The 12,370-nt window shown below is 42.0% G+C and overlaps 2 protein-coding genes across 3 annotated transcripts; one reads left to right on the top strand and one right to left on the bottom strand.

The window, feature by feature from the left end:
* Positions 1,055 to 5,302, top strand: LOC8054756 (NAC domain-containing protein 100). Its single transcript, XM_002462559.2, has 3 exons — positions 1,055 to 1,596; positions 3,930 to 4,210; positions 4,314 to 5,302. The coding sequence occupies exons 1-3, from the start codon at positions 1,395 to 1,397 to the stop codon at positions 4,959 to 4,961; spliced, it is 1,131 nt and encodes a 376-aa protein (XP_002462604.1). The 5' UTR covers positions 1,055 to 1,394; the 3' UTR covers positions 4,962 to 5,302.
* LOC110433019 lies at positions 6,075 to 11,608 on the bottom strand. 2 transcript variants are annotated; one of them, XM_021454563.1, is made up of 15 exons: positions 11,087 to 11,608; positions 10,459 to 10,586; positions 10,302 to 10,373; positions 10,115 to 10,228; positions 9,442 to 9,504; positions 9,300 to 9,356; positions 8,690 to 8,743; positions 8,556 to 8,618; positions 8,386 to 8,448; positions 7,947 to 8,111; positions 7,686 to 7,841; positions 7,078 to 7,158; positions 6,912 to 6,973; positions 6,664 to 6,799; positions 6,075 to 6,517 (listed from the first exon to the last, which is right to left on the bottom strand). In XM_021454563.1, exons 1-14 carry the CDS (start codon positions 11,292 to 11,294, stop codon positions 6,712 to 6,714), a joined length of 1,374 nt encoding a protein of 457 aa, XP_021310238.1. In that variant the 5' UTR covers positions 11,295 to 11,608; the 3' UTR covers positions 6,075 to 6,517; positions 6,664 to 6,711. The 2 variants fall into 2 exon arrangements, with proteins under 2 accessions (XP_021310238.1, XP_021310237.1); XM_021454562.1 differs by having other exon boundaries at positions 9,442 to 9,510; positions 11,087 to 11,605.

The raw sequence follows: 12,370 nt of genomic DNA, 5'->3' as shown, positions 1-12,370 counted from the left end.
GGGCCCCTGCGGACGTGGCCGTATCTGGAGCCCGGGCCCACCCCGCACGTGTCCTGTTTTGTTTTTCCAATGCGGTTTGCTGCTAGAGTTTTGCTGTGCTCGAGTACTGCTGCTCGGTCTCTCTTCGTTGCCGCGTCCATCTATCGCCAGGTGTTTCAAAATTCCGTGTCCAATCCTTTGTAATTAAGTTTGTATAACCTCTCCACTCGGAGTATATATATGTAAACTAATTCAGTTACGTTGCAATCGGTCGAAATGGTACATGTACTATTGACTTCCGTTATGAAATTCTGTTCAGATAGCGGCTATACTTGCGTATACGTATGTATGTGTGTGTTATCTCCCTGCGGTAGTTTTGCCTATATTTCTTTTCTAGGTCAAATGATGAGTTGATTTTTTGTCAAGGATTTCGTAACGCGTTCAGTTTTCAAGAGGTAATTTTGTCGTGGATTTCGTACGACCAATTGAGTGATGGGAGTATGGGACTCAGCTAGATAATTGATCATTTGGTATATGCACATGCAAACGGCAAAAATCTATGGCAGCTAATAGCCAGAACATACTTACGTGATGTTTATTATTTTGAACACACACGGCCGGTGAGCTGAGCTCCATATATATATAGATAGAATGCAATTGTTAACTGCTGCAAGCTATTGAGCTGCATGGGTACAGCTCAATCGAAGCTATATATGAAAGAGTATATATATTATATTAACCAATAATTATATATCTCATAATAAATTAAATTGACTACTAGCAGCTAGCAAGAAATGGCGCGGCCATGAAAAGGCGTGGCGTACTGCAGACTACTGGCTAGTACGACGTACGGTCATATCCCTGGGGCACTGTTGCGATGAAGATGACACGGCGAGTTGAAAGCTACAACGGCGAGCGCGTGGAACAAGACGCGCGCGACATGCGACGACGCATGCACACACACACACCCGGCCCGGCGGCCCGCCACAGCAGCTTGTAGCTCACGACCCCTGGTAGGTAAAAGCTTCTCCAAGGCGTCTCGCGCTCGCTCGTCAAGCCCGCCCTCATGGCGCTGGCGGCCCCCCTATATCTCTGCCCCTCTTGCGTGAAAAAACACCCCAGATATCTCAGAAAGGGCAAGGAAAGTTTAACCAGCAGCTGGGGAGCGAGCTAGCGAGCTGCCGTGTGTGCAGTGTGTTCTTCCTCCTCCTCCTGTCGTCGCCTATAGCTAGCGGCTCCTTATCAAAACCCTTTTTGTCAAATCATTTCGTTCTTGAATCCGTTATAGCTGCCTGCTGCCGTCCTCTTCAAGTAGTGCAACAAGAAACCGGAAGAAAACCGAAGAAGCTTTATCTTTTGCGGCAGGGTAGGGTTAGGGTTTTTTCGGTTCTGATCTTGTAGATCATCTGAGTAGTATGGAAGCAGGAGGAGGTGGTGGAGGGGGAGGGGGAGAGTCGAAGAAGAAGGAGGAGAGCTTGCCGCCGGGCTTCAGGTTCCACCCAACGGACGAGGAGCTCATCACGTACTACCTGCGGCAGAAGATCGCCGACGGCAGCTTCACGGCGAGGGCCATCGCCGAGGTCGACCTCAACAAGTGCGAGCCGTGGGATCTCCCGGGTAAGGATCGGAAAACAATTGTATATATATACACGCACATGTATGCATGCATATATACTCACGATCAAATGAACTCCATATATATAAATGATTGATCATCAAAATTCAGCTACACTTTTTTCTTAACAATAACATCCGCGTGTTTAGCAATCCATAATTATTATATACTACTTTGCTCTCTCTCTCTCTCTCTCTCTTTCATTTTTAGGGAAGAATTGCATATTTATCTACACATAAAAATCTGGTGCATCATATATATGTTATTGTTTACTTATTTGTTATATCCACCGAACCAAATATAGATAGAACACCTATAGGTACGTGTAGATGTGGGCATGGTTAATTTCCAAGCATCTACCTTACCTAGGAAAAGAGTTTTCCAATTGCCATGCTTTTGGTGCAAGTTTTTCAAAAGCTAGAAAAAGCCTCAAACCACCACTACTCGTTCAGATCGATATCCTACATGAATGGGTCTCAAAGTTTTCTTTATTTGTTAAGTTTTTTATACTCTTGCTGTCTAATCTGTCGTCCTTAGTTTAGCTTGGTTTGCTATACCTATAATCTATGTTAAATGTGTATTTTGTCTCATCTTCGTCTCTTTGCATGCATATTTTCTCTTCTAAAAGAGGTATATGGAGATTTCAAGCTCTCATGGAGTCATGGTCTTAATTAGTTATTTGTTCTCAAAGGCACAACTATTTTTCATCCTTGATTTTACTTTAATTCTCAGTATATCTAATTCGAAATTATTGGCGACACTGGTGAACGACTGGATGTGTCATTAATAATACACCTTCTCTATATCTTAGGTGCCTGATTTTTTCTGTTGTTCAGAAATCAGAAAACATGCAATTTTGTCATTGTTTGGCTATAGAAAAAAATATTTTTATCTCTTGTGAATTGTTCGTTTCATTGTAATACCAATTGTCTCTTGTTAGTTGTTGCCTGAAATTTTTAAAAAATTGAGGCACCTAAAATATAGCAACTACTCCCTCCATCCCAAATTGTAAGTCATTTCAAGAATCTTGGAGAGTCAAACTTTTCTAAGTTTGACCAAATTTATATGATAAAATAATAATAATTATGATACCAACTAAGTTTCATTAGATTCTTCCTTAATTATATTTTCATAGTATATATACTCACTTTACGTTACAAATCTTAGTATTTCTCTCTATAATTTTGGTCAAACGTGAAAATGTTTTGACTCTCCAAGATTCTTGGAATGACTTAGAATGTAGGGAGTACCTAATAATGTTGTTTTACATCTTCGTGTCAACAAATATGTCCACTATAGCAATATAAACTATCTGCAAGATATGGCAAAATTGTATAAATTGTTTTTCATGGTCTTGATGGTCAAAGTCTTTTTAAATGGGTGTATTGCATATAGAACTCAGATGACAATATTTTGTGAGAGTGGATGAAGCATTTTTTTTAGAGGAAGATATCTACGCTTATATATTTTATTTAAGTTCTAGATCCAAATATATACTTATAATTTGTCCGTCCAGAAAAAGTAAAATCCAGAGAATAATAGTGAGATCAAGTTGGATACCATGATATACTATCTCTTGTACATGTCGTTTTGGAGTTTGGACATGCTTGCCGACTTGTGCTCTCTTGATCACTGGACCGTAGAGTGAGAGAACTGCTCAGCCCAAAGTTTTTCAACTTTAACTCTTAATAACTAATACCTCCGTGTGGAAAAGAATGCAATTCTAGTTCCGTCTTTAGTGAAACTATTTAGAGTTTAACCAAATTCATAAAAAAAGAGCATTACTATTTGACACTAAATAGACGTATTATGAAAATATATTTCATAGCGAATCTAAAGATACTTGTATGGTATCACGAACATTGATATATTTCTGTATAAACTTGGTCAAACTCAATATGGTTTGGCTCGATACTGATATATTTTTGTATAAATTTGGTCAAACTCAATATGGTTTGGCTCGATACTAAACTAGAATTAATAGAACTAGATTCTTTTCTTTTCTTTTCTTTTCTTTTCTTTTCTGGAAGGTGGGCATAGACCGGAAACATGAATTTTACTATGGATACCTTATGATAATATACTTCTCATGGGCTATCATCAATATATATATAACTGGTTAAAAGTTAGCATTGAAAAATAAAGTTGCATTTATTTATTCACGAAAAAAGAAATTTGTATTTATTTGTTAAACTGATGCCAGAGAGAAAGCGAAGCTGGGAGAAAAAGAGTGGTATTTCTTCAGCCTATAAGAGACCGAAAGTACCCAACATAAAGTTGCATTTATTTATTCACGAAAAAAGAAATTTGTATTTATTTGTTAAACTGATGCCAGAGAAAGCGAAGCTGGGAGAAAAAGAGTGGTATTTCTTCAGCCTAAGAGACCGAAAGTACCCAACAGGCGTTCGAACAAACCGTGCCACTAACGCCGGATATTGGAAGACAACGGGGAAAGATAAGGAAATCTACACCGGTCAGCTACCGGCCACGCCAGAGCTAGTAGGGATGAAGAAAACCCTGGTGTTCTACAAGGGAAGAGCTCCTCGGGGCGAGAAGACAAACTGGGTCATGCATGAGTATCGCCTGCACTCCAAATCAGTCCCCAAATCTAACAAGGTGCGCTAAATTTCACGAAGTTAATTTAATTTTGATCCTAATAGATAGACAAAATTAATTAATGAAGATGTTTTATTTGATGATTTGTATGGCACGCATGCAGGATGAGTGGGTGGTGTGCCGGGTGTTCGCCAAGAGCGCCGGCGCCAAGAAGTACCCGTCCAACAACGCGCACTCGCGGTCGTCGCACCACCACCACCCGTACGCGCTGGACATGGTGCCACCGCTCCTGCCCACGCTGCTGCAGCACGACCCCTTCGCGCGCCACCACGGCCACCACCACCACCACCCGTACATGACCCCGGCCGACCTGGCCGAGCTCGCGCGCTTCGCCCGCGGCACGCCGGGGCTGCACCCGCACATCCAGCCGCACCCCGGGACGTCGGCGGCGGCGGCGGCGTACATGAACCCCGCCGTGGCAGCAGCTGCGCCACCGTCGTTCACGCTCTCTGGCAGTGGGCTCAACCTGAACCTCGGCGCCTCGCCGGCCATGCCATCGCCGCCGCAAGCACTCCACGCGATGTCGATGGCGATGGGCGGCCAGACGGGTAACCATCATCAGGTGATGGCAGGTGAGCACCAGCACCAGCACCATCAGCAGCAGATGGCGACGGCGGCGGGGCTCGGCGGCTGCGTCATCGTGCCCGGAGCGGACGGAGGGTTCGGCGCGGACGCGGCCGGGGGCCGGTACCAGAGCTTGGACGTGGAGCAGCTGGTGGAGAGGTACTGGCCTGCCGGCTACCAGGTCTAGTAGCTGTGTGGATGGCTGCCCGAAGTGCCGCGAGCGACGTGACAACGTAATGTTGGTCTATGGATCATGTAGGAGGACAAGATTTGAGGTGTCTTTAATGTAGTCCGTTGTTGTATCAGTACCAGTAGCTGAAAATTATTCTCTCTCTTTTTTTCAGTTTTTTGTTGTGCTGTAATGTTGTCTAGGGATTATTATTAGCTGTTGTCTCTTGGCTTTGTAGAAATCGGAGCAGGATAGGTTGATAACATGCATGAGCTCATACAGGGCTCTGTGTACTACTCGTCCGTGCGATTGTTTCTTATAAGACCTTGTTAGTTCAAAAAAAATTGCAAAATTTTTCAGATTTTTCGTCACATCGAATCTTACGACACATTCATAAAACATTAAATATATATAAAAAATAACTAATTAGACAGTTATTTATAATTTGCGAGACGAATTTTTTGAGCTTAGCTAGTTTAGAATTGGACAATATTTGTCAAATACTAGCGAAAATGTTATCGTGTTCATTTTGCATTTTTTTTTGAAACTAAACAAGACCTAAATGTGCATGTTTTCTTCAAACCTAACAGTACCTAAACTTTGAATTTTGAGCTATGGTTTACGTGACTTGGCGTTACAGGAATGGACGAATGGTCATCACGAAACCGCCCGGCCCAGTGGTGGCAAAATTTCTCTTCGACAAGACAAGACAGCTGGGACGACAGCAGGGGAGCCCGCCTGCCGGATTTGCTCCAACACCGGGACATGCCCGCAGCTTTGATTTGGATTTTTTTCCCCTTGAAGAAACATCAAGCAGATTCGAGGTAGATTAGGGGCTTACTTTCTCCCATCCCAGAATAGATGACGTGACTCTATCTAATGATATTAATTATATATTATAAATATCATTATTTTTCATATATAATTAGACAAAGTTTTAAAAAATTGACTTATCGGGAAGCACAGACTCACAGCTAACACAAATATATACGGAGTACTATGTGCAGCAACACGCTGTTGGGTGCTTTGTAAAAAAAAAATACCATGGTTTTGTAAAATACTTTGGTTTTGAAGTGCCATGAAATATTTGGATCGTACATTCAAAAACTATAGTGTTTTAAAACTGTAGCCTTTTTGAAGTTTTAATAACTCCACTCTAGACCTCTTTTCCATGTCTCTTGTTTCTAAAAACTATGTTTCTAGGTACTAGAGGTCCTCCAAACCACAGCATCCAAGTGTCGAAGATAAACTTTTACAGCGAGTGGAAGCTACAGCTGAAGTGATCAACAAATGGGAGACAAAATAACTACGGAGTACACAAGCTCAAACACATGCACAATGCTACAACAAATAACCTATGAAATTAACACCCACAAATTTAAGCTCGCGGTCCCTGATCTGATGAAAAACACAACCACCACCACAACTCTTCCCACACAATGGGGGCAGAAACCCAGTTCTTGTGTGTATTGTAGTTCATAGATACACAGCAAGGTTCAGCGATGGCGGATCAAAGTGTCTATACCTGACAACGAACTCATCAGTGAAAGGTAACATGGTCAAACTTCCATGATCTGCATGGTACAAAATCAAATACTCAAGTCAAGAACTCAAAATGCCCTGGAAAGCCAAACAATATTTATACAACAATAAAATCATTTTGTTTTCAAACCAGCAAACAAAATGGATCTGTATTACAGGGAACCAATAATGGCCGTACCTTCTTCAACTATAATATGGCACACCAAAGACAGCGTTTATCAATGGTTTATTTCTCAGCATGCCGGCGCTTATGTCTACGATGACCATGGTTGGCATTACTGCTCCGTGATGTTTTCTTCTTTTGCTTCTTGATACTACAAGCAAATGAAAATATTCCAATTAGGTGGCAAACGAAGTCAATTTGTATAAAGTGACGCTATTAAAACAAGCATCTAAAACTAGCTAGTGAGAAAAGAAAACACAAACCCGAATATTTCAATTAGGAGTGTGTACAAAATAAAGACAGGCATAACCAACAAAGCAGAAGCCTGTAAAGAGAGACAATATGTAAGCCTGTTCGTATGTACAAAACAGCAAGATAAAGTAAAAATAAATTTTAAAAAATAACTGATGGTTATTAGTTGGTGCCTACCAGATACCACACCAACTCCTCAGTTACAAATTGTTTTGTAAATTCATGTTGGTGAAGGTAATCTGAGATAGTTGCCTGAGCCTGGAAAAAAAATGGTTGAGATTCTTGCATATGATTATTGATCTGAGAATTTGATTATAGTAGTACCAAATGCAAAATGTTTAGGATCAATGAAAAACGAAAGAGTTAATTAAATTTATGGACAGTAATCTATCATACAGATGGGAAAATGTATTGCATTTAGCAGTAGTTATGATATGTTTACTAACACAAAAGAAAGTAATCAAAGACCTCAGCAACCAATTAATAATCAATAGTTTTGACACATAACAAAAAGGGGGGGGGGGAGGGGGGGACACTTGACCTCAGTGTTAAGGTTTTTCAGCAGAGAATACAGCAGAAGCTACATGAAATACTGGTGAATGGATATAAAAGAACATAAGAACTAAGCTCAACTAAAAGTGCGCGAGAAATCCAGCCATGGTTTTCAAATTTGGAAGCAATAAACATAGACAAATAAGAACTACAAGCACAAATATAGATAGCAATTGAATATTAAGAGGGACCAAAAATCTTGACTGGTGATGGGAAAAGGAAACAACAAATACCTGCTGATGATATGTAGTAGCTGTCTCAAGAAACTGCCCATATACATGGCGTGCTCTTTTAGTATAGGGCTTGAGAGTAGTTCTAATTTTCTTGACATGTGGTTTAGTAGCTGTAGCAATTTGATCAATATATGGTTTGGATAATTTCTTGGCTTCCTGAAAAACATAGGACCAAACAATTATATATCAATGATTTTGCAGGATTACCTGGTGAAAAAACTGTGCTACGGAACCATAAAATCTTAAATGCTGGAGATGCACCTGGAAATACGGGTCAGCAACTTGATGTGCATTTACAAGATGAGGCCTGATGAAGTCACTTGATGTTTGATAAACCTCCAATGATTTCTCTGAGACCATTTGGACATAAGGCTTTGCATTTTTCTTCAAGTTAACCAATTTTTCTTTAGCGACAGGCATCCATTTCTTCAAGAAGGGAAATGCCATTTTTAGTGGAAAATGAATCAAGATGCCAAAAAATAGAAATATTATGAAAATATATGGCACGATACCATGCTATGTTGTAGTTTTAACATTTCAAATACATTTTATTCAACTACAGATTCACAAACATGATACATGTCAGGAATTTGCTACAGATGCATGAAGATATGATTCATATTTAATGCTCCAAAAACACCTGCTACATCATATTTCAGTAACTACAGATTCAGGAATTTGTAAGAAGTAAGAATATTACTGTCTTAGCAGTTTCCAGATGGGGCTCAGCCCATTTCTTTGCCTGTGCTGATTTTTCTGATGCCTGCAAATTTAGTTCACAGGGTATAAATGTTAAATGGGTAGATAAAGTGTCAATTTACAGAAGTTTCATCCATAAATAAAAAGAACTATAAAAAATATACACGGCACCTTCTGCAAGAAGCTGTCAAAGGCAGGTTTCCCATGTTCATTCCAGTAATTTGACATCACCTCCTGCATAGTAACACAACAGATGTGATGAGAGAAAGCAACTAAAGAGGAATAGTCTTTAGGTCCACTCGTACCATAGTGTGGGCTGCATGTGTTGCTAACCATGGTGGCAACCAGGCTCCATGAACCTGCCAAAGAAAAAACATTCAGTATTAATATGCATTGCAATAATCATAAAAAAAGAGCAGCGCGCGCAGGGCGGGGGGGGGGGGGGGGGGGGGGGCATGAAACACATAGGAGGATCGTGTTCAACTGCTCATAGCAACTACATGCCCAAGAACTGGAGTATGGTAGGGTTTACCAAAAAGGGACTTTATTATTCCATTCAGCTTCCTCACAATCAAGCAGTTCAGTTGAAAAGTTAAGTTCCATTGAATTGTGTTGTCACGAAGGTCATTGGAACACATCACCAAGATGCGAAGCCGATATACTTACTACTAAACGTTTACAATCAATTTACATCAACCTCACGAACATGAATTTACTATTATATGCAAGTTCATCACAAATTCACAATTAGAGCAACTGAGCTGACAAACTAAGTTGCATTCGAATTATGTTTTTAAAAGATTGATATACTGCACCAAGATGTGAATCAAATAGTTTCACCAAAAAAACTTGCAATGAATTTACAACGACCTGGCAAACCTTGATAGGATAGCAGAGAGTTAAATACATATTTACCTCTCCCAGCTGTTTAGCTTTTCTGGTTGCTTCCAACTGCACCTTCATCAGCTCCTCCTAGAGACATAAGAAACAAAGGTTGAATGGAATGCAAACATGCTACATCAGAACAAAGCATCACAGTAGTCACATATTCTCAAACCTCAGCAACTTTAAGAGCATGTTCAGTCTTCTGAATCCTGCACTTTTGATCACTGCTTGTCCTCTGGAGCTATTAAGAAAAGTATAGAAGTAAGGACACTGCTCGGTGCTTGCTAAATAAAAATGGAGTAAAACCCTTTTTTTTCCCCTTTTGAGAGGCTTACCCTACTTACACAGAAACTGTAACAGGTGACAAGAATGAAAGAAAGCACACAGGATCTGAGTTAGAGGCAAATTTGGGTGCCTATTTTCTTAATATAAAGCACACCTACTTCCTCCTAGGATAGTCTCTCTTTTTTCATTCCATGGAACTCTGACAACTATCAAAACTTCTCCTATCAAGTGCTACAATCACTAGTGATAAGAGGAATTCAACCACAAATTTTCATGACTCATCACTCATGTGTAGTATAGTTACATATTCACTTACAATTAACATGGACAGAGAAAAAAATGGGGAACTTTTCAACACCTATCATACCACTGCCAGTAATGGAATCTCACATGAGGAAAAAATAGCAGTAAGCATAACACAGAAAGCACGCACTCTGTTCAACCACAGAAAATTCATCATGACCGCTAATCAACGAAGAGTAATTGCAAATTTAGTGAAGTAGAGAAAAATTGTAGTCTAATGTAGTAGAAAAGAAGATAACTCCGCAACCACAGCTTACTTTCTCCAGCTTCATATTCAGTTCTTGCACCTTCTTATCAGCATCGCCAGCCCTAGCCTCCAGAGCTGCTTTTTTTATTTTTTGTTCTGTAATATCTTTCTTGAGCTTCTCGATCTGGAAGAAGTTAGATCAGAAACCACAATATTCTGTCACAGTAACAGTTCATGGAATTCTACCAGCCCACTACCTGCTTCTCGAGCTCAATAGCCCGTGCATTGGCCTTGCTAGCCTGCTCCTCTGCAGCTAAAGACCCCTTGGCCTGTATAGGCAGCAGGTATTAATATTACTACTCCAATAAGGTATAAAACAATGCTTCAATAGTATATTCATTGTTATTAAATCACCTGGAGGGAAGTTACTTCATTCTGCGTAGTAGCTATCTTCTGTGACTTTTCCTTGACAATCATATCCAGTGTTTCAATTGCATCATTCTTGGTCTTCAACTCCAGGTTCTGCTCTGCAATGCGCGACTCTGCAGAACGAAAACAATCATGCCAGTTTCTCAGTATTCAAAATCTGAAGAAGAAAAACGACAAATCATTCTGTCATGATTAGAAGTTGGTTCAAATTTGCACTCAGCTACAAAAGCTATTTCCCCCAGATTGCTTCAATCTCAGACTAAAGCTGAAACTGCAGCTTACAAAACACGACAAATTGGTATGAGCATAATGCGCTCTAACTTGCAAGGGGAATGTAGGCACATTGACAAGACTTTTGCTCTAAATTGCAAGGTTTGAACAGAATCATTTGAAATCGTGTCAAGTTGAAACGTACACCCAGGGAAACAGCAGCCAAACCATCAGGTACTCACCAAATCCCTCCCCAAACCGAACTCGTCTTATCTCGCATTACCCCGTTCCGTCACAACATAATTTTGAATTTCCACCTAAACCTAGCGAGTCAACTAAACCCCACCGACGACGCAGCAGAACAGCACGAAGCGGAGCCGGAATCCGGTAAGCGAGCACGCACCTAACGCGGAGATCTTCGCCCTGAGCTGCCCCAGCTCGGCGGCCAGCACCGCCGCCTCCTTGGCCCTGGCGTTCGCCGCGATCTCATCCGCCGCCGGCGCCACGCCCTCAACCGCCGCGTCCTGCGCCGCCACCGGCCCCGCGACGAGCAGAAGCAGACCCATCAGCAGCGCCGGCGCCGCGACGAAGAGCCGCCTCGCGATCCGCATCCTCACGAGGCGAGCAGGGCACGAACCACGAGTTCCTCGCTCGCCTCGGCGCCGAGGTGAGAAGTCGTGGGAGACAACCACGAGGAAGGGAGAAGTCGTGAGGTCTGAGGTGACAGGGCGGCGTGCCGGTCGCTCGCCTACTTCTTCTACTTCTACTCGCCAGTCGTCTACTCGCCCCAAGCCCCCAACCCCAAGCCACACGTCATGGCGCGCTGCTTCGTCCAAGAGGGATGCACGTGGGCGCGGCTGCCTCGGCCGGTCGGCCGGCCCTGGCTGCCTGGCTGGCCGCGGAAGGGACGACGAGGTGGGTGTCACGTGGTCGCCGTGCCCGTGCCCCGTCGTGCCCCGTGCCGGCCGAGCTGTTTTTTCTTTTTAGGCCTTGTTTAGTTCCCCAGAAATTTTACAAAATTTTTCAGATTCTCCGTCCCATCGAATCTTTAGATGTATGTATGAAGTATTAAATATAGATAAAAATAAAAACTAATTGCACAGTTTGGTCGAAATTGACGAGACGAATCTTTTGAGCCTAGTTAGTCCATGATTGGACAATATTTGTCAAATACAAACGAAATTGCTACAGTGCTCATTTTGCCAAAAATTTTGGAACTAAACAAGGCCTTAGACCTTGTTTACTTCCCACAAAATTTTGCAAAATTTTTCACATTCCCCGTCACATCGAATCTTTAGACGTATGCATGGAGTATTAAATATAAACGAAAATAAAAACTAATTGCACAGTTTGGTCGAAATTGACGAGACTAATCTTTTGAGTCTAGTTAGTCCATGATTAGACAATATTTATCAAATACAAACGAAAGTGCTACCGTGTCCATTTCCCAAAATTTTTCGGAACTAAACAAGGCCGAAATGCCGTGGTGTTGTGCGGTGGGGGCCATGCGAGTATGCGACGAATTGATGCCGGCCATAAAGCCAGTCCGTGGGTGGGCCTCAGAGGCTCCCAATCAGACAGAGACAGCCCACTACACGCACGGACCGTGGCAAGTGCGCTACAGCCCAACAGGTTGGGCCGGTGAGCCCAGCCCACGCTAGCCCGGTGAGACGGTACGCGCCCCCAG

This window comes from Sorghum bicolor, chromosome 2 (genome assembly GCF_000003195.3).
Source record: "Sorghum bicolor cultivar BTx623 chromosome 2, Sorghum_bicolor_NCBIv3, whole genome shotgun sequence".
Lineage (NCBI taxonomy): Eukaryota > Viridiplantae > Streptophyta > Magnoliopsida > Poales > Poaceae > Sorghum > Sorghum bicolor.
The sequence above is the reverse complement of the archived record's forward strand: the minus strand, read 5'-3'. Positions and strand labels throughout refer to the sequence as shown.